Source organism: Syngnathoides biaculeatus, chromosome 12 (genome assembly GCF_019802595.1).
Source record: "Syngnathoides biaculeatus isolate LvHL_M chromosome 12, ASM1980259v1, whole genome shotgun sequence".
In the NCBI taxonomy this organism is placed as follows: Eukaryota; Metazoa; Chordata; class Actinopteri; order Syngnathiformes; family Syngnathidae; genus Syngnathoides; species Syngnathoides biaculeatus.
Genome location: NC_084651.1, coordinates 2,050,266 through 2,068,641, shown reverse-complemented (window position 1 = coordinate 2,068,641; position 18,376 = coordinate 2,050,266). Strand labels below are relative to the sequence as shown.

Here is an 18,376-nt window from a genome sequence, read left to right as displayed (position 1 = left end):
GTACATACATCAAATTTTTCGAAACAATATTTATTTTTTTTAATAATTAGGTCATTAACTATAAATTATTTATTAATGGCCAAACTTAAAAAATGAAGTTGTTTTAATTACGTTTAAAATGAGTTATTTTATTATTAAAATAATAATGGTAAGTATTTTACATACATATTAAAACAATCCCAAAAATGTATACATTTTATTAACTAATTGGTTAATTCAATATAATTACATTAATAACAATTTTAAGAAATGAGTGAATTATTCTTTATTAGTAAAAGGACAATTTTTGCATACTTTATATACATATTTTTTTGTAATTTTGTATTATGTGATGATAAAATTGATTCATTAGCTATGAGAATGCGCAACCCGGGACAAAACAGCGAATAGAGATTTTATGATGGCAATTATTTCTATAAGTATCACTTGACGACTCATAACTTCACGACTGTAATGCGTATTTGTATTAGTTAAAAAGATACACTTGTTAATAATCTTGCATATGTGCATGCAAAGGCTGCACCTTTGTTCTAGAATCTCTTCAGTTACGATGGATCGTGCTGGGCATGGTCTTAGGAAAACGCATGCGCGTGTGTGTGTGTGTGTGTGTGTGGAGATACATGCAGGAAGGAGGTGTGTGTGGGAAAAAACACCTAATGCTAATAAACACAAACATGCAAGAACACACACAAAAAGGACGCGAACACACACAAACACCATCCAGAGGTGGTGTGTGACTGACTGGGGATGTTACCAAAGAGGCCCAGAGGACGACGAGGTCACATGGTTGAGAGAGAGAGAGAGGAGGTGGGGGGGGGGGGCCTCTCCACACCACAATCTGGGGTGTGTGCGTGGGGGAGAGAGAGTGTGTGTGTGTGTGCATCTGTGTGCGCGAGCGTTAGACGACACACTGCAAGGCCATTTGAGTCTCTACGTATATTTTGCGCGTGTAGGATTTACTCACACTGCGTGCTGGGGTCCGTGTCGGTGGTGAGTTTCACGTAGTTGCTGGGGAAGAGACCCTCCCGACCGTTCAGCTCGCCTTTCCACCAATCGCAGTCGTCCTTGTTGAGCACGGTGATCACCTGACCCTTCTGGAAGGCCAGCTCGTCGTCGTTCTGCGCCACGTAGTCGTACATGCCGATCACCTGGCACACGGCTTCGCACACGGCCACGGCGGGGGCGTAAGTCACGTGCGCACAACATGAGGGAGTCCAAAATCAGGCGGCAGCTAGCCGATATTTTTAGAATTGAGCGTTCTACCGATTTGCCCATTGACTAAACGGAGATAAAGTCCCACAGCATGAGGCACAGCACTAATTGTGTCCACTTGGGGTCGCCATCCTCACATCTAATGTAGCGTCATCATTTTACTTGTAAATGTGGATTACCGTAATTCCCGACCTACAGGGTGCACCTGATTATAAACCTCGGTACACAGAAAGAGTTTAACGCTAGTGCCGCGCAAACTCTAGCCCCGTGCTAACGCTAGTGTCGTGCTAGCATTAAACTCTGTGTACCGAGGCTTATAACCAGGTGCGCTAACGCTAGCGCCGCACTAATGCTAGCGCCGCATCACCGCATAAACTTTCGTTCGGCTTGTCCCTTTCGGGGTCGCCACAGCGTGTCATCTCAGATGAACGCACATATGTTTGGCACAATTTTTACGCCGGATGCCCTTCCTGACGCAACCCTTCAGGGTTGAAAGCGTGTGAAAAAAGTTGCGGCTTGTACGCCGGAAATTACGGTAATCCCAAACTCTGATACTGAATTTTCCCTTGCTGGCTTCCCACCATCGCACCATTTTATTCCGACACGAAATACTGTCGAATTATTTGAGTTTATTGATTAGTCGTTGCAGCCCTAATCCGAAGCCTTCAAGTTGCCAAGGAAATTCCAAATGACTCTGGTTAAGAATCAGGGAAATCAAGTCCTACAATCTTGCACCGTCACAACACACGAGTGGTTGCTGCAAAAGTCGGTATCCGGTTTAGAGATTTATACAATTCCTTCATTATTAACCTTAACCATGAATTTCTTTTAGTTACTGTATTTTCCGCAATATAAGGCGCGCCACATTACAGGCCACACCTTCAATGAATGGCCTATTCTGAACCTTTTTTCGTATTTAAGGTGCACAGAACAGACGCTACAGTAGAGGCTGGGGTTACGTTATGCATCCATTAGCTGGAGCTGCACTAAAGGCTCAATATTGATCCACACATAAGGCGCACCGGATTATAAGGCGCACTGTCGGCTTTTGAGAAAATTAAAGGCTTTTGCGTGCGCCTTATAGTGCGGAAAATACGGTCCATATATTTTCAGATAAACACTGCAGGTAAGAAACAAAGAAAGTAGCTAATCAAACAATAACAGAAGACAGAACATGCTGAAAAGGCTCCACAGAGATGGGATCTGTTGAAACTTTTCAGCACACTTGCAGTAATTTGGAGTCACCACTTATGTGGGTTACCCCTTTGCACTTATTACGTGTAATTGTGTTAGCTCGACTAATATACATATATATATTTTTTTTAACCGTTCTAAAATCAGTCACAGCATTGTCTATTATTTATTGTCTTCTCAGATAAAACGCATCTTTTTGTCAAGTTGTGTGAGCTTTTGAAACGCGTTTTTGAGTGTGGTTGTGTACGCACCGGTGCTAGCAGGGACCAGTTTTGGGGGCGTGGGCTCGGTGGGCGTCGTCTTGCTGGTGCTGGGGCTGAGCAGCTTGACGTAATTGGCCGGAAACCAGCCGATTTGCCGCTTTTTCCCACGGGCCTGGACCAAATGCACCACAGAACGTCAGACACGCAACGGAACGGCTTCGCGTATCCCGCAAGTGAGCCTTCGTTAAGTCGCCTTAACGAATCTCGTGTGTGGTCACGTGACTGGAGTGATGCAAAAGGTGAGGGTGCCCAAGACTGAAACATATCAACACTCCTCCTCATCTGTTCCGAGTTGGAACACAGACCAGAGCTCAATGGACAGGGAAAAGTAAAAACGAAAAAAATATTGGTAAATCCTCCATGTACTTGAGCTCCAGGGTGAACCAAGCAAAGACAAAAGTTCTTACTGATCCTCTCTCGCGTTTGGTTTAACTACACCGAGTATGGCAAATTTTTGGGCTGTTTTACTGACGCTACTTTTGCTCTCGGTGCACCGTCGCTCTACCTGCAGCTCGCCCTCCCACCAGCCACCCGGGTTCTTCTTCCTGATGAGGATGAGCTGGCCCGGCGCTAACGTCAGCTGCTCGGCTCCGGTTGCGCAGTAGGGGGCGATCACCTGGGCGATCTCTGATGAAGACACACGAGAAGCAGGAGGAGCATTGAGTGGTCATATTTGATAAGCAGCATAAAGTGCGATAAAGAAAAAGACAAGTGCTCATGATGAAATCACCTGGTTTCTTGCCAAGGCTCCCCGTCTTTCCTGCTGGTCCTAAAGACTGGAGACACCCAAAAAAAATTGACCTTGGATAATGCGCCACATGCTGCTTCACCAAGACATGATCATCCCATCTGATGCAGGAGACTCTTCCTATTAAATCTCACCTCCGAGGAGGCGTCTCGCGGTTTAACGTAGTTGGAGGGGAAAACCCCGGTTTTGCCGGCCACCGTACCGGTCCACCAGTCGCCTTCCTTTCTGGTCACTATGACGACATCTCCTTGCTGGAAGCTCAGGTCGCCCTGCTCGCTGCTCTCATACGTGTACATGGCCACGTACTCTGCTCAAGCGCAAACATAAAACAATGTGAGAGGCACGCGTACACAAAACCAGAATGAATCCATCCATTTGCGTGTGGGTTACCTTCTCCTGAATCGGAGGTCTTGCATGGGGTGGGAGAGGGGCGTTTTCCATTGGGGGGGCTTTCTGACACCACACATTCGCTTGAAGGAAAAGAAGGAGCAAGGCCCTGATTATAGGGAAGTGACTTTTTGAAGTGCTTGGATATGAATACTTCAGTCTCTGGAGTGGCTTCAAACACAGCGATATAAAAAGGAAAAACCAAGGCCATTTTTTTTTTGGATAGTTCTGAGAACTACTTGACCTGTTCGGGCTGGTATTTGTGTTTAGTCATGTGTCCGCTGCAAGCAACACATACGCGGACCCACACATCATGTACAAATGTATTTCGGAGGCTGGTGATGAAGTGCTGCCTTCACCAAAGAAAATACCATCGGAATTGCCTTTACGGAGCCTGGCGTCTGCTTTTTGCTTGTTTACACTCAACATGCAGGAAGACTCTGGCGCTGCGCACTCATTACAGGGACAAAATTTGGACTCGCGGAATTCTAGGGGAATTCAACGCTCACGTGATTGGGAAGAACGGCCACCCGACCAGAACCTGAACCGTTTTAATTCAAGAACTCTGCATTTCCCGGATGGATGGATGAACAGACAGATGAGTGGATAATAAAGACCCTAATTCAGCTGGGAGAGACTCCAGCTCACCCGTGACCCCAATGAGGAGAAGCGCGACAGAAAATAGATACTCTCCTTTAACTGCCACCATCAAACAGATCACTTGACGCAAAACCACGTACCGTCAACCAAGCCGTAATTTGCTGAAAAAGTATACCTTGCGTTTTTGCCACGTGCAGAGTTCACGCCCGGGGCTGCAATTGGAGCGCCCACTGGCATCGCAAGCGGGGGCGTCATGGTGGCAGAGATGAGCTTGACGTAGCTTTTGGGGAACCATCCTCTCTGTCCCGTCTGAAGCTCTCCAAGCCACCACATGTCCTGCTGCTCCAGTACCGTTATAACCTGTGTCACAATGACGTGCATTTGAATAAAAGGAGAACGCAACCATACAAAAGAAGAATGCAAATTGCATAAAAAAATTGCATATGAATGCTGAAGCGCTGATGCTGGACGGAGAAGCTGTAAAATTCATTGAATGGTTGAAATGTAGAACATGAAAATTGAAGTTGGAATGGAAAAATGTGAAGGGAAGAGGAAAAAAAGTAATCTATTATTTATTTGGGGTGTTTTTTTTCTTGTGGAGAATGAGGACAATTTGGAAATGTGATTATGTTCTGTACGTCATAAATGAAGACGAATGAGATTTTTTTTTTTAAAGAATGTTAAGAAAGGAAGCCTGTCCTACATTTTGTGAATATGTGGAAGATTGAATGGATACGAGTTGTCCACAGTGAAACAGAATATATATATATATATTTTTTTTTTAAATGTCATTTTTCTTGTGGAAAATGTGGAATTGTTGGGAAAAATGGGAATTCTGAAGTGTGAAAAATACATGTCCTAAATTTTGTGAATACAGTTTTCCCTTGGTTTTGGATTTTCTGTATTAGATTGCTTGTTAGCATCTCCATTCACAGAGAAAGGAGCACAATTTGGGGCTGCGATGGAATAATGAGATTATGATTTGGTTAGAAGGTAGAAGGGAGTGGAAAGACAAAAAAAGTGGGTGGAGGAAGAATGAATCACATGAAAATGTTTTCATGATGGTGACCTCATTTTTGTTGAAGTTGAGGTGGTTGTCCTTCTTGGCTCTCCACGGGTACAAGGCCTGGGCCTGCAGACCCTCCACCTTCTCCCCCTGGCCCAGCACAGGAGAGGGCGAAGAGCCCGCGGTCATGGTCGCCGGCGTAAAGGCCGAGCGCTGCCGCAGCTGAGCAGACGGGACGCCGAGGGACGGATTCTGAGCGGCGGAGGAGGTGGGCCAGGCGTCCCACCCCTCGCTGTCCATCTGGCTGCTAGTGTTAGATGGCCAGCTGCAAATATTCAGGACATATATTTACATTTGCCATAAAATGCCGTCAATGGAGTGAACCGCTAAATGAATCGAGGACATCAAATAGAACAAAAATCTGGAAATATTACAGTAGTAAGATTTCAGTTGATCAATTTGTCGAGAAAGGAATGGCCCACCCTGACTTCTTTAAAAAAAAATTATAAATGGCTATAGTCACGCAATGACTGACAGCAATTTTCAAAGCAGAGTTCCGCATATTGCCATTCACTTGACAGCATTTTGCCTGATCTTTCAAGACACACAGTATTGTGTTCTGTCACAAAATAAGCACCACACCTACCAAAAGAAAGCATAAACTCTCTTCTTTCACCAGGAAAGTTTTGTTTTTTCCTGATATCTAGTAATCAGCAGTAGAATCATGGATGATTTCATATTAACACTCATTTCTGATCGAAACCAGAAGCGAGGACTACACACACACACACACACACACACACACACATATATATACATAAAAATTTTTTGGCCAATGTCAAGCAGGGGTCAGTCCTTATTACAATAAGCCACATTTTCATCTGAGTCCCAGTGTTTAAAGATAGACAAAACAAATTGTGGTTTCTGGCATGATTCTGGTAATATACAGTATGTTACGTACATCAATAACGGTAGTAATAATAAAAATAATACTCAGATTCTGACATGTTACCATTGGATATGTAATGTGGTAAAATGTGGAAGAAAAATGTAAACCGTAGCCCTCACGTGGTGCTGAAGTCGGCCCAGTTACTGGTGGCGGACGACGTGGAGGAAGAGCTCTGACCGGGCGCGGGCGGCGGCGTGCTGATGGGCTGCTGGGCAGAGGTCGGCGCGGCAGAGGCGGCCGCCCGCAGGCTCACGGGCGCTTCGCTCTCCGGTATCCGCTCGGCGTAGTTGGCCGGAAACCAACCGGTCCGGCCCCTGAGCTCCCCGCCCAGCCAACCGGGCTCGCCCGTCTGAGACTCGTCCACCTGTCGGGGCCAGGAGACAGTTGGGGGGGGGGGGGGGGGGGGTACGGCAAACGTTGGAGACGTGCGCTATTGTACCAGCCCGACACGGTGGGTTGAAGTTACTTTTTCAAACGAATGAAGAAAATGAAGAGAATTAGACAGCTCTGTATTTTAATAACGTTTGTTTCAACAGTGACATATTTGTGTCCGCAACAAAATATGTTCTTGAATATGATAATGTCTATGAATATATGCATGCAAATATAAATACACAAAAAGCACACACTTGGAGATTAAATATTCACAGGGATGAGAAAAAATACAATGATAAATATTTAGATGGAGTTTGCGTTTCATTGATTTGCAATGTGATGTGGAATGACAAAGTTGAATGTCATCTACTGTAATGAATCAAATTCATCAGATAACAGTGGTTGCTGTTTTTACATATAACAAGTTATATTTCTATGGATATATATTTGTACGGTTTATTTATGGACAAGCTGGTGTTGTGTATTTTTAGAATTACTTTTCATTACAGCAGATCCATATAGGACCAATCAAGCTGTTATGAAGCATTCAAATGGCAGGTGAATGAAAGCGAGTGAGGATGAGCTAACAAAAAGTGTGCCACACTGGACCGGGCCTGGACAGGACCGGACCGGGCACTTACCCATTCCCCCTTCACCTTCAGTTTGCACAGCAGAGAAGAGAGCAAAGTGTTTTATATATACATACATACATACATACACACACACACACACACATACACACACACACACACACAAATCGCACGCACACGCACTCAAGAACATTCGTCCATAATGTAATCTACATTAATTTGACATAATAACATCAACAGTCTTTTTAAAAGATGGGCAGTAATAGAGATGAAATTGTATCAACATTTCAAATCACAATTGTCGCGCCCCAAATGATTGTTGGTATTATCACTATGTCGTTAAAAGAAATTTTAAATACCGTAAATAAAAAATATCTATTGCTACCTCCCGCCAACAGTAGCAGCTGACTGTACGAAGCGATTTTAACTCTATTTCATCAATTTGTTGAACCTACCATGATGACGTCACCGGGGGCAATGCTGATCTCATCGTGGCTGCGGGCATCAAACGGGTAGAGCGCTCTGTAGTAGACTACCTTCACCGCCTGCTGCTGCTGCTGCTGCTGCTCAAAGCCACTTAATGCTGCCTTCTGCTCAAACAGGCTCACCACTGGAGGCTTTTCTATTGTTCAAAGAAAATAAAAGGAATTAAAACAGCTACGTAAAGTTCCATAAGAGTCAAAGTCAAGTTGAATCTTTCGGGCGGGCGTGACTTGGCCACCGTGGAGCAATGTAATGCATGCATAATAAATCAATGAAGATAGTTAGTTTTGAGGATAAGCAGCGTAATAATGGATGGATGATTGTGAGTACTGCTGTGTTGTCTTTCTATACACACTGCCGCACCATTTGTGTTCACGGAAGGGATTAGAACTCTCATGACATTGATGCAAATTTTTTGTTATCCAATTTGCTCTGTTTGTTAGCAAGTAAGTCGACAGACCACCGTACTCTGTTGGGGTCTCCCACATGTGGAAACTACGCGGAGAAAGAAGCTTGAAGCTTTCACCAGACCTGTCGAAGCCCACGGATCGGTCGGCTGGCTGAAGAGCTTGTTGAGTTTCTCCTGCATGTCCTTCTTGCCTCGAGCCTCCTCGGCCTTCTCCTCGGCGGGACCCGCAGTCTTACGACCTTCCGCATCCTCCTCCAGGCTTCGCCGCTTCCTCTCTTCTTCCTCTTGAGTTACTCGGTTGAGCCAGGCGTGCGAGGCGGAAGCGGGGCTCGGGGCCTTCAGGGCGGAACTTCCCGCGTCGTCGTTCCTCCAAGCCGGAGCTTTGTCCGAGGACAACCTGAAGCGCAAGGTGACAGTCAGGCAACTATTACGTAAAAGTGATTTATTTAATAATGGCTTGAATTCCAAGCTGCTTGCGTAGTTGGAACACCCTAACTCAGTCCACTGTTGTCACGGTACTACTCACGATTGGATTAGCAGTATATGGGGCACGGTGAACCTGTGTTCATTTTCGGGATACAGGCCTAATATGAGTCCTACCTCCTTTCCTGCAGCTCAGCAGACGTCCGGTCGACAGGGGTCTGCGGGTGCATCGTGGAGTGCGTGTCTCCTTCCAGCTCCTTCTGCTTCTGCCTCTGCTGCCGGCTGTGGATCTCTCTCAGCTCCTGTGAGGCGACACGGGAGATACAGGAACCAAGAGTGGTAAGGAGGGAGTGGGATTGGGTTGGCTGGTTGTTACAGGTTACCACTGACAACAGCAACAGCAGCGGCAACAACAGCGGGGGCAGCGGCAACATCAATATGGATTATCAATGTACAGTTATGACAATCAACTGTGCTGTTTCAAAAAAAAAAAAAAAAAAGAAAAAAAAAAATCATCGTTCATTTAAGCAGACTAAACTTGACTTGAGTGAGGAGGCAGAAGTTTAAAAATGACCCTGAAACAGGAAGTAATGGACACAATGTGCCATGCATACACTTCTAAATAAAGTAGACCCTCGGATATTTGCAGTTACCCAGTCCTAAAAACTTCATCTGCTCTGAAGCTACACCATCAGATGCAGCATTCATAGTACTAGAATCTCTTTGAGTTTAAATCAGAAAACACCTCACAACTGCGTGATTAGCATCACAAATGATATTAGAGGAGATGGAGAGATCAATGGGCAAAGAAGCAGAAAAGATAAAGGGAAGCAAAGGGGTGGTGAAGGGACTTCAAATGGAAATGTTGGCAAAGGTGGACGTTCCACTAACATCAAGTACAGAGCACAACTTTCTTGACTTGAAAAACATGTTTGCCCTGGATGAGAGGATGTCATCGCCTGAAGCGTTACCAACACAACAGACAAACAAACCACACCAGGATCAATGCATGCACGTCAAGGCAACAAAACCGAAGCAACCTGGAACACTTCACGTTGATGCGATCGCTCCCCTTTTTTCTACGGTGACGACCAAATTCCCCAAGTAAATTATAACGTGACCAATTTGTTCATACGGACACTGGAAATGTAGTACAAGTGCTTTTCTGGCTACATAAACACCAATGAGCCTGTGAACAGTTGTTTCACAAAAAGACAAAAGGGCGGATACTGTTTTTTTTTTTTGTTTTTTTTTTTTAACAAACACCCATCACCCGTTAAGGGTAACAAGTAAATCATGTTCTAATTTATCAAATCTAATTTTAGTAATGATTTGTCAAAATTCGCAGTACTTGGGAGTTAAGTGAGATGAAGATTTTCCATTTTCAAGCCGTTGTGTCAAGGCCAAAAAGATAAGCAGAGCTGCATTGATTTTTGCCAGTTGCACACACTTAATTGCTTTGCGAAGTTGTCGACGCAGTGGAATTGTGAGCGTATATTTGTGTTCATGCTGCATGCGCTGCATGTACGGATCAGCACACTCTCGTGTGAAAGTGCTTTAAATGTCTTTCTCGGTGCTTGCTTTGTTTTTCCACACTCTGGGCTACTCTTCTGCAAGTGGAAGAGGCCTGCACAGTGGCAACGCCCAAGCACCGATCCCACACGTCATGGTAACAAAAGACGGACTTTCCATTGGCTGCGGGATAGGAAGTTCTGGGAGGCTTAATTAATGAGGTATAAAAGACTAAAATTCTCAGTCCTTGGTTTTGATAAAAGTGTGCCAGAAACAACGGGGAACTGTTTTAATTTGAGAAAAAAAATTCAAGTCTCCTTTAAAAAGAAAAAGGTTCACATTGGAAATGTTAATGCTCACGAATAGTTGTCCAGTGTAGTAACTTATATGACTTTTTTAAAATTTTATTCTGATCAATCAGACCACTCCCCACTCGCAGTCCAACAACGGCAGTGTGCTCTACCTGTCTCCCTTCATGCTCGTCGTCAAGCTGGCGTCGCAGGGCTTCTATCCTGGCACAGTGGCTGGCATAGAACTCACACAGAGACTGGCATGAGCAATGGAGGGGGAAAAAAAAAGGGGAGGACAGTGTGGAAGGGGAAATACAAAAAGGAGTAGAAAACAGAGGGACGGGGTCATTATGCAAATCTCACAAAGGTTTGATGGGCGGGGCAGAGAGAAGGAGACGGATGAGGTGAAGAAGGATTACGAGCCCAAGAAAGGGATGTGGCAGTGCGGTGAGTTTGAGGGGGAGTCAAAAGGAAGACGAAGGGAAGCCAGGTCAAACGTCATCCTCTTTTCTTCACAGCAGCATGCATGTTCCTGTGAAGGTCTACCGGCAACATCCGTCCTCATGTAAAAACATATCCAGGTTCGATTCGCCATTGAAAATAAAAAGGCAATTTGCCGTGATGCTTTCGACCCTGCACCACGTCTCCATCTGAGTCAACTCCACATCTCTCCGATTTGACTGAGCGTTTGACACTAAATGCACCAAAGTCTCCATCTTCCTCTCTCACGCGACGCCTATGATTCCTCTGCCACAATATTAATAAGCCACACACCAACAAATATACAGTAATATAGATGAATGACAAATCACTTATTAAACTTGCAGTGCAACAGTGAATTAAATAAGACATGAGGGGAAATGCACATCAACATAATTGGCCAATAATCGCAGATTTTCAAATAAGTAGTAAGTATTTGGCAGGAACATGCAAAAAAAATGATAATGAAATATTTCATTCCCACACAAAAAGACTATTAAGCAAGCTATGTTAAAAGTGGTGCAATAATAAAGGTTTGACCTACACCACAAGACAAACAATTGGGCCTCTTCGGATTACAGTTTTGGTTTGGATCTTTCATTTTCTTCCCTAGCCAAGCGAGATTACCGAGAGGTACTTGGAGGAAAGGTTGTTGGAACTCTAAAAATGCTTTAGTAAAGGTGCCTCAGTGCAATCTCCAACCCACGTTTAGCGTAGGTTTCTTATGATCAACTTTTACAAAAGGAAAGGAGATATATGCTAGCCATAATCCTTTTATGGCAGAAACATTTAAAGCAACAGGCCGTCGAATACGCGAAGACGCTCGAATTTCCCACTGGAGACTTAGGTCACAAATTCCTGCCGTTGTGCAATGTTGTCGGTTAGGAAAAATCGAGTCGTATTCATTTTAAACGATGCTGTCTTTTGCTATGTTTGAAATGACTTGCACCTTTTCTTCTCTTCTCGCTTTGAAGGAATGCCCCCCCCTTTTTTTTTTTTTGAACAAAGTTAAAAGATAGAGATTAGGAGATTTGACTTTCCCAAGAGACCCAATGTGTTCACTTTCGCTGCAGATTTTTCTGAATGGGTAAACACGACAGTATGTACAGATGCACGTTGTGCAATGTACTGTATTGTCTTAACTACTTCAACAGAGAGAGAGAGAGAGAGAGAGAAACAAATGTCAATCCAGAGATCTTTAAGGTTTACTCTACCTTCAACTGGGTGTTGAAAGCGTCGATCTCCAGCAGCTTGGCCCTGGTTTCCCTCTCCACCGTGTCGAGCTGCTCTTTGAGCTGCTGTCTACTGGACTCCTTCTGGTCCACGGCCTTCTGCAGTGACGACAGGCTGTCGCCTGGACATGGGAAGAAAGTGAGTGGAGGGTTGAGAACACAAACCCAACGGGGCTCAGAGATCTGCAGAGCGAAAGAAAGAAGGACTCACGGTGCAGGCTGTTCTGTTGAACCTGTGTCAGCTGTTCGTTGAGACTCTGCTTGTCGGGAATGAGACTCCCGAGCCAATGTTGAGAGTCCTGCAGTGACATAAACAAATGTTAGATGACGCATCGTGATGAAAACAAAGAACTGAAAGGAGGATTTTGAGCCTACCTGCAGTTGCTGTTGCAACAGCGTAATCTCAGCGATGCGAGCCTCCCTGGTCTGGTTGGTCTGCTCCACTTCCCTGCGCTGGGCCGACAGACGGAACCGGACATCCTTCAGCTTGCCTTCCAACTGGCTCTTCTTGTCGTTCTGTGGAGTGGAAGCAAGCACATGCAGGAGGCGGTCAGCTGTTAAAAATCCACCAGTCCAAGGAGACGCGGCTGGCCGCTTTGCTCTTCCATTTGCCGAGTGTGGCGTCTCCGCTGGATTACCAGAGCCTCCAGTTCAAACTCCAGGGTCTTCTTGCGAGCTTTGAGCAGAACGATGCTCTCCTGCTCTCGGTTCCTCTGGGTCAGAAGCTCCTGGCGACGCTGGCGCTCCCACTCCAGCTGCCTCTGCCGCTCCAGCTCGCGCTTCGCAGCCTGGACGACACGCAGATGAAATTCTGAACTACCGGTACTGCGGCGCTGTATTTTCACTTATTGGGTCATCTATTCATGCCAGGGACATCGCTACGAATTACAATAGTACCAAAAGAATAATTCAATTAGGTAGTTCTACTCAAAAAGTGGAACTCGTATTACAGAACATTAGGAGAGACAAAATTCGGGTTGACAAGTGAACACGCACGAAGTGTCATCTTTCCGCTAACCTCTCTCCTCTCAATTTCTTTGCGTCTCTCCTCTTCTCTCTGCCTCTCGAGCTCCCTCTGCCTCTCCAACTGCTTCTCCAACTCCTGCTGTCGCCTCCTCTCTTGCTCCAGCCTCTCGCGCTCCTGACACACAAAAGCGATTGGTTTAATTTCTCGCACGACCTTTCCTTCTCCTTTAGTTGAACGCTTCAAGCGCGTGACCGACCTTCCTCTCCTGTTCCTCCCTCTCCAGCGCCGCCAGCCTCTCCTGTTCCTTCCTCTGCTGCTCCTGCAGGGCCTGACGCCGCTTCTCTAGCTCCAAGTTCCCGCGCTCAAAATTCTCCCGCTTCTTATCCTCAAACGTGACTAGGGGGGAGGCAAAAACATAGACATTACTGGGTTTGGCGGACACTAAACAATCGTGACATTATGAAATCATACGACGACAAAGATCCACGGATGGGAACAACAGCCCACAAGGCTGAATGAACAGCATTTTTGGAAACCGACAAAGACCGGAAGCCGTGGGGTGCAAAAAGTAGAAGGCGCATTTTTCATCATATCTATCCATTTAAATTCTGTACATTTGCAATGCAATCACTTCATAACGGCAGTGGTGGTCTATTACAGAGTTAAGAAAAACTTTCAAATCTTTGTCCTCTGAACTTTCAATATAATGTCACTTATCGGTGGTCCTTAATAATTGTTTACATTGGCATTGTATTACTTGTGACAAACTCATGACTCAGTTTAATAAATATGAAACAATGAAATGAAAATCGATAAGGACTGCTAGGGTGACTAATCTAGCTCATTTTGCGCTGCGCCAATTCTCAACACCTCCTTTATTGGTACCGTTGTAAACCGAGGGCATCCTTTGCAATATTGCTTAGTGGTGAAGTTCTGTTTCCAAGACTTATGTACCATTTTCCAATTTGTAAAAAAAAAAAAAAACACACATCAGAAATTGCCGTTAACACTGTTTCCAAGCCTGTAGGTGGCGTTATGTTTAAAAACGGCTCACTGTCTGAAAAGAAAATGAAGGTGAGGAAGATCTTACTGTACCTGGCAGTTTCTTGTCCTGGTTGCTCTCCGTATCCTCCTCCACCTCTTCAGGGACGCTCTTCTGGTCCGACTGCACGCTGTCGCTTCGCACACGTCTGAAAGGCGCACAAAAACACAAAAGGCGCCTCAGTGTTGATGTTGAGTCGCATGCATGTATACATAACAGACAACGAGCTGGCTGGATAATAGCTGGGATAAGCTGCAGCAGTCCCATAACCCTTTGTGAGGATATGCGTCTTGGAAAACGGATGGATGGAACAGGCAAAATTTTAATTCCTATGGCATTTACAGGTATAGGATTAGGATTATGAGGACATCCCTGGAAAAGTAAAATTACGTTTTCTTTCAAAATTACATTTTCTTATAAGAACTTTAAATATTAATTAATAATTTCCGGCCTTTAAACTGCGACTTTTTTCACACGGTTTCAACCCTCCGGCTTATGCTGTGATGCGGCTAATTTGTGCATTTTTTGTAACGGCCGCAAGGTGGCACTTGAGTGAACAAGGCAAGAGTGAGACTGGTGGAATATATGTGCCAAGGAAGGGACTTTTACTAGTATGTTTTTTTGTTTTTTTTTTCCCCCGACCCTGTTAGCGCTGCGCTAGTGTGGCTGCTGTGTTACTGCCGGGTCTCAGATTAATGATGTTTATGTACGTTTTATTGTTTTTTTTTAACTGGCCCTGTTAGTGCTGTGTTCTTGCCAGTGCCAGTGTGTAGCTGCCGCAGCTGTTTTTTTTTTTCTACCAGTATGTTTTTTATTTATTACCAGCCCTGTTTGTGCTGTCGTTTTGTTGCTATGTTAAACTAATTTAGGGTATTTAAACTTAAAAAAAATCTTTCTGTGTACCGTCTTCTTTGTAAATATCTTGTGCTTCAATGTAGGTTTCAATGTGAGCACTTGCGGCTTTTACACAGCTGCGGCTTATGTATGTACCAAATGGTATTTGTTTTACAAATGTACTGGGTGAGCCCTATAATCAGGTGCGCTCTGTCGGCTGGAAATTGCAGTAAATTGTCATGCAAACTTTTATTTTAAATTAGGCAACCCTTTAACTCCGATAACATCTCCCCTGCAGGTTGGACCCCAAGACTTGTGATAGGCGTTCTGACATGTACCTGAACGTAGGAGGGATGTAATCTGGCGGCAGCACAGGGGGCAGAGGCAGGCCCGACATGGCCATGTCTATCAGGTGCATGGCCAAGATGAACTCCTCCGCCGTCAGCTTCCCGTCCTGGTCGATGTCTGACAGGCTCCTGTCAACAGAAGACATTTCACGCTAGAGTTATTAGTGGGCCACGTTGGATTTGACATTGAATGGTAGAATTTCGAAGAACTGACCAGATTGAGGCGAGTTGGCCCTGGGGAAGACTGGACTGCATGAGGATGGTGCGTGCCTGCGGACCTGACCCACACAAATGGACGGAAATCAACGGAAATGCTTGAGGCAAACATGGAGTTTGGTGTGGATGATCTTACCAGTCAGGTGGCCGCTCATCATCTTATCATGAGAGTTAAACAGCTGCCTGTACTTGAGCCTCGACGACTGAGGCACGGCCCAGTCGACGGGGGGCTGACCACTGCGACCACAAAGACATGAAGAGACAGATAACGCTTTTATTTCATCTCATGAATGCGCGGGAAGGTAAACTTGTCAGACATTTGCAGCCACTTACCCGCTGACATCAAACGACGGACCTTTCTGCAATTTGACGCTGGAACGGTTGAAGGAGGCCTTGTTGATTGAAGAGGCTGCGGCTGTTAAAAAGGGGATAGGATGACTCCCTCACTGGCACAATTCCCAAAACAGCCAGTGAAAAGATTTAATTGGCCGTGTAAATTTCCACTTCATGGGTAGGCAGACACTCAAGAGAGTGACAGACAATCACTGAATGCTGAAATATCTTTTCTAATGATTTTTCTTGGCATCATTTTTTTTTTAGATCACAAAAACCTGGCATTTGAACAGGGGTGGGTAGACTTTTTAAATTGACTGTCTATGGTAGAGGAGAAAAGCCCTTAGGTGGGGTTTTTTTTTTCCCCAACTCAGGTTCTTACAAGATTGATTTGATTAAAAAAAAAAAAAAGTTAACGCCCCAGGTATAATGAAAGCATCCGTAGAGACTGTAAAATATAAATACAAGACGTGTATTGACTGTAAACACGAGCTTGAAAAAAACTGTAACCACGTCAGGACGGGTGCCAGGGAATGTGTTACCTGGGTGGGAGAAGCCCGGGATGGGTTGCATCATGCCCGTGGCGGGGGCTCCGTTGGCCATGGGGGGAGGGAGGGGAGGCGGTGCCGCCGAGATCAGAGGTGGCGACACCCCAACAGGTAGAGGAGGGAGCGGAAGAGGGGGCACGCCCGGCAGAGCAGTACCGATGGGCGCCAGGGAGGGCATGGGCGGCATGCCTGTAAACGGGAAAAGGGACACTCGGGCAACCAAACAGGTCTACGATTTGTGAGCGCCATCTGCAGGTGAGCCTTACTGAAGCCAGCTTGCGAGGGCAAAGACAGAGGGGGCTGTTTCATACTGGGGGGTAATGCGGGAGGAAGCGGGTGACCCTGGAGTTTAAGCTTGATGAGCTTCATGGCGATGGAGAACTCGTGGATGTCCATGCGGCCGTCACTGTTCATGTCGGCCAGAGCCCTGGAAGAACGACAAATGCACGTGAGCGACGGTTCTGCAGGAAGTGGGACTCGCACCGAGCCCGGTCCACACAGTCAAACATGTTGAAAAGTGAGCCGGAAGTAAAAGAAGACAAACAGCTGCTTCTATAAATTGGAGCTGCAGTGACTGAAAATTTTTAGACTTGAGAAGTCTTCCGATTATTCCATTGTCTAAAATTTAAACAATACCAATCTGGGATGCCACCCTCATGTTCTACACTGTAGCATCTGCGACTTTAAATGTGTGTGACTGTGACTTCATAAGGCCGACCCTGGCCTGGTGAGTGACGTGGGAGTCGGCGAATGAGGGTGAAGAATTAGCTGCTGTGAGCTCAGCTTAGCGGCTGGCTGTAAACTGGCTAAGCAAGTCTGCAGATTGAGCGACTCAACGTCAGATGTGGTCATAGCAACTCATGTATTAATGTGCTTATTACGCATTTAGCTCTTTATCGTCTGTTCGATAAAGGAACTGAAAGTGCACTGGCAGCTACAGCTATCTTTCACCACATGCAGGTGCATTAAAACGATCACTGGGAACTTTCGGGACATTGATTTTACTTCTGCAATTTTTTTGTAACCAAATTATTTGTGATTCGATTTATTGTTTCAGCCCAACTTTAGAGGTCAAATTAAACTGATAGCTGTCTTTTTTTTTTTTTTTTAAATACAAAAATATTAATAAATATAGTATTTTACCCCCCACTATGACAAACACAAAATTTAAATGTCATCCTGATAAAACCGCACAGACAAAACGAAAAACTCTCTCCTGAAGATGAAAAAGGACGTAATCATATTTTTAATAGTGACTCAACCACTCGTCTGTTGCAATTATGAACATTGTGGCTGGTGACTCAACAGTTTCATCAGAACCTGTGAGCTGACTCACCAGATTTGGGCCAGGATGGGTGGTGGCAGTCCGGACTGCAGGAAGAAGTTCCTCGCCTGATCCCCTGAACGTGTCGACACGCACGTACAAAGGAAGTGAGCACACGGGACGGCGCAATGGCTGACCTTGAAAGTCATGCGTAAGGCTGGAGAACAGAAAAGGGCGACGATTACCCGTGATGTAACCCCCCGCGGTGGGAGAGAGGCTGTGAAACTGCTGGTCATGTTTGGCTCTCTCATCCACCGAAATCAGGAACACGTCTGAGAACCACATAGGAGAGAAAAGTGGATGGGGGGGGGGGGGGGGTCAAGACCCAGGGCGACAGGGAAGAAAAAAGGGAAGGTATGAGGAGAATGCATTAGTCATGACTTTTCACTTCCCGTGGGGAGGCTTCGTTTGGAGGGACGGCGAGACGATATAGAGAATTTCGTTTACTGACCCGCGAATGTGGTGGGGAACTGCGCCATGGTTCACTCAATCTTCTTCAGAACCTGTAAAAATACCAAAGAGAAGGATTTAAAACAGGTTGTTTTGTACAGTGAACGCCATTGCACATATTCGCACTCACATGTTTTGCTTTACTGCACATGAAGATATGAG

The 18,376-nt window shown here is 45.4% G+C and overlaps 1 protein-coding gene across 3 annotated transcripts in view; it reads right to left on the bottom strand.

Annotated features, from left to right (window-relative positions):
• The window catches only part of itsn1 (intersectin 1 (SH3 domain protein)), a 39,769-nt gene that overhangs the window by 15,196 nt on the left and 6,197 nt on the right, over positions 1-18,376 (bottom strand). For 2 of the 3 annotated variants that reach the window (XM_061836793.1, XM_061836795.1), the window contains exons 2-29: positions 18,216-18,267; positions 17,950-18,036; positions 17,777-17,840; positions 16,707-16,867; positions 16,435-16,629; positions 15,893-15,974; positions 15,696-15,796; positions 15,558-15,621; positions 15,335-15,472; positions 14,216-14,310; positions 13,377-13,516; positions 13,172-13,294; positions 12,792-12,941; positions 12,529-12,669; positions 12,365-12,452; positions 12,136-12,275; positions 8,817-8,941; positions 8,339-8,613; positions 7,780-7,946; positions 6,479-6,723; positions 5,474-5,735; positions 4,580-4,764; positions 3,808-3,887; positions 3,552-3,724; positions 3,400-3,445; positions 3,175-3,296; positions 2,658-2,781; positions 965-1,159 (exon numbers count right to left, since the gene is read on the bottom strand). In XM_061836793.1, coding sequence (XP_061692777.1) covers positions 965-1,159; positions 2,658-2,781; positions 3,175-3,296; positions 3,400-3,445; positions 3,552-3,724; positions 3,808-3,887; positions 4,580-4,764; positions 5,474-5,735; positions 6,479-6,723; positions 7,780-7,946; positions 8,339-8,613; positions 8,817-8,941; positions 12,136-12,275; positions 12,365-12,452; positions 12,529-12,669; positions 12,792-12,941; positions 13,172-13,294; positions 13,377-13,516; positions 14,216-14,310; positions 15,335-15,472; positions 15,558-15,621; positions 15,696-15,796; positions 15,893-15,974; positions 16,435-16,629; positions 16,707-16,867; positions 17,777-17,840; positions 17,950-18,036; positions 18,216-18,243 — 3,796 coding nt within the window. In that variant the 5' untranslated portion in view covers positions 18,244-18,267. Of the gene's footprint in view, positions 1-964; positions 1,160-2,657; positions 2,782-3,174; positions 3,297-3,399; positions 3,446-3,551; positions 3,725-3,807; positions 3,888-4,579; positions 4,765-5,473; positions 5,736-6,478; positions 6,724-7,779; positions 7,947-8,338; positions 8,614-8,816; positions 8,942-10,614; positions 10,699-12,135; positions 12,276-12,364; positions 12,453-12,528; positions 12,670-12,791; positions 12,942-13,171; positions 13,295-13,376; positions 13,517-14,215; positions 14,311-15,334; positions 15,473-15,557; positions 15,622-15,695; positions 15,797-15,892; positions 15,975-16,434; positions 16,630-16,706; positions 16,868-17,776; positions 17,841-17,949; positions 18,037-18,215; positions 18,268-18,376 lie in introns of all 3 variants that reach the window. The other variant, XM_061836796.1, reaches the window with a different exon arrangement.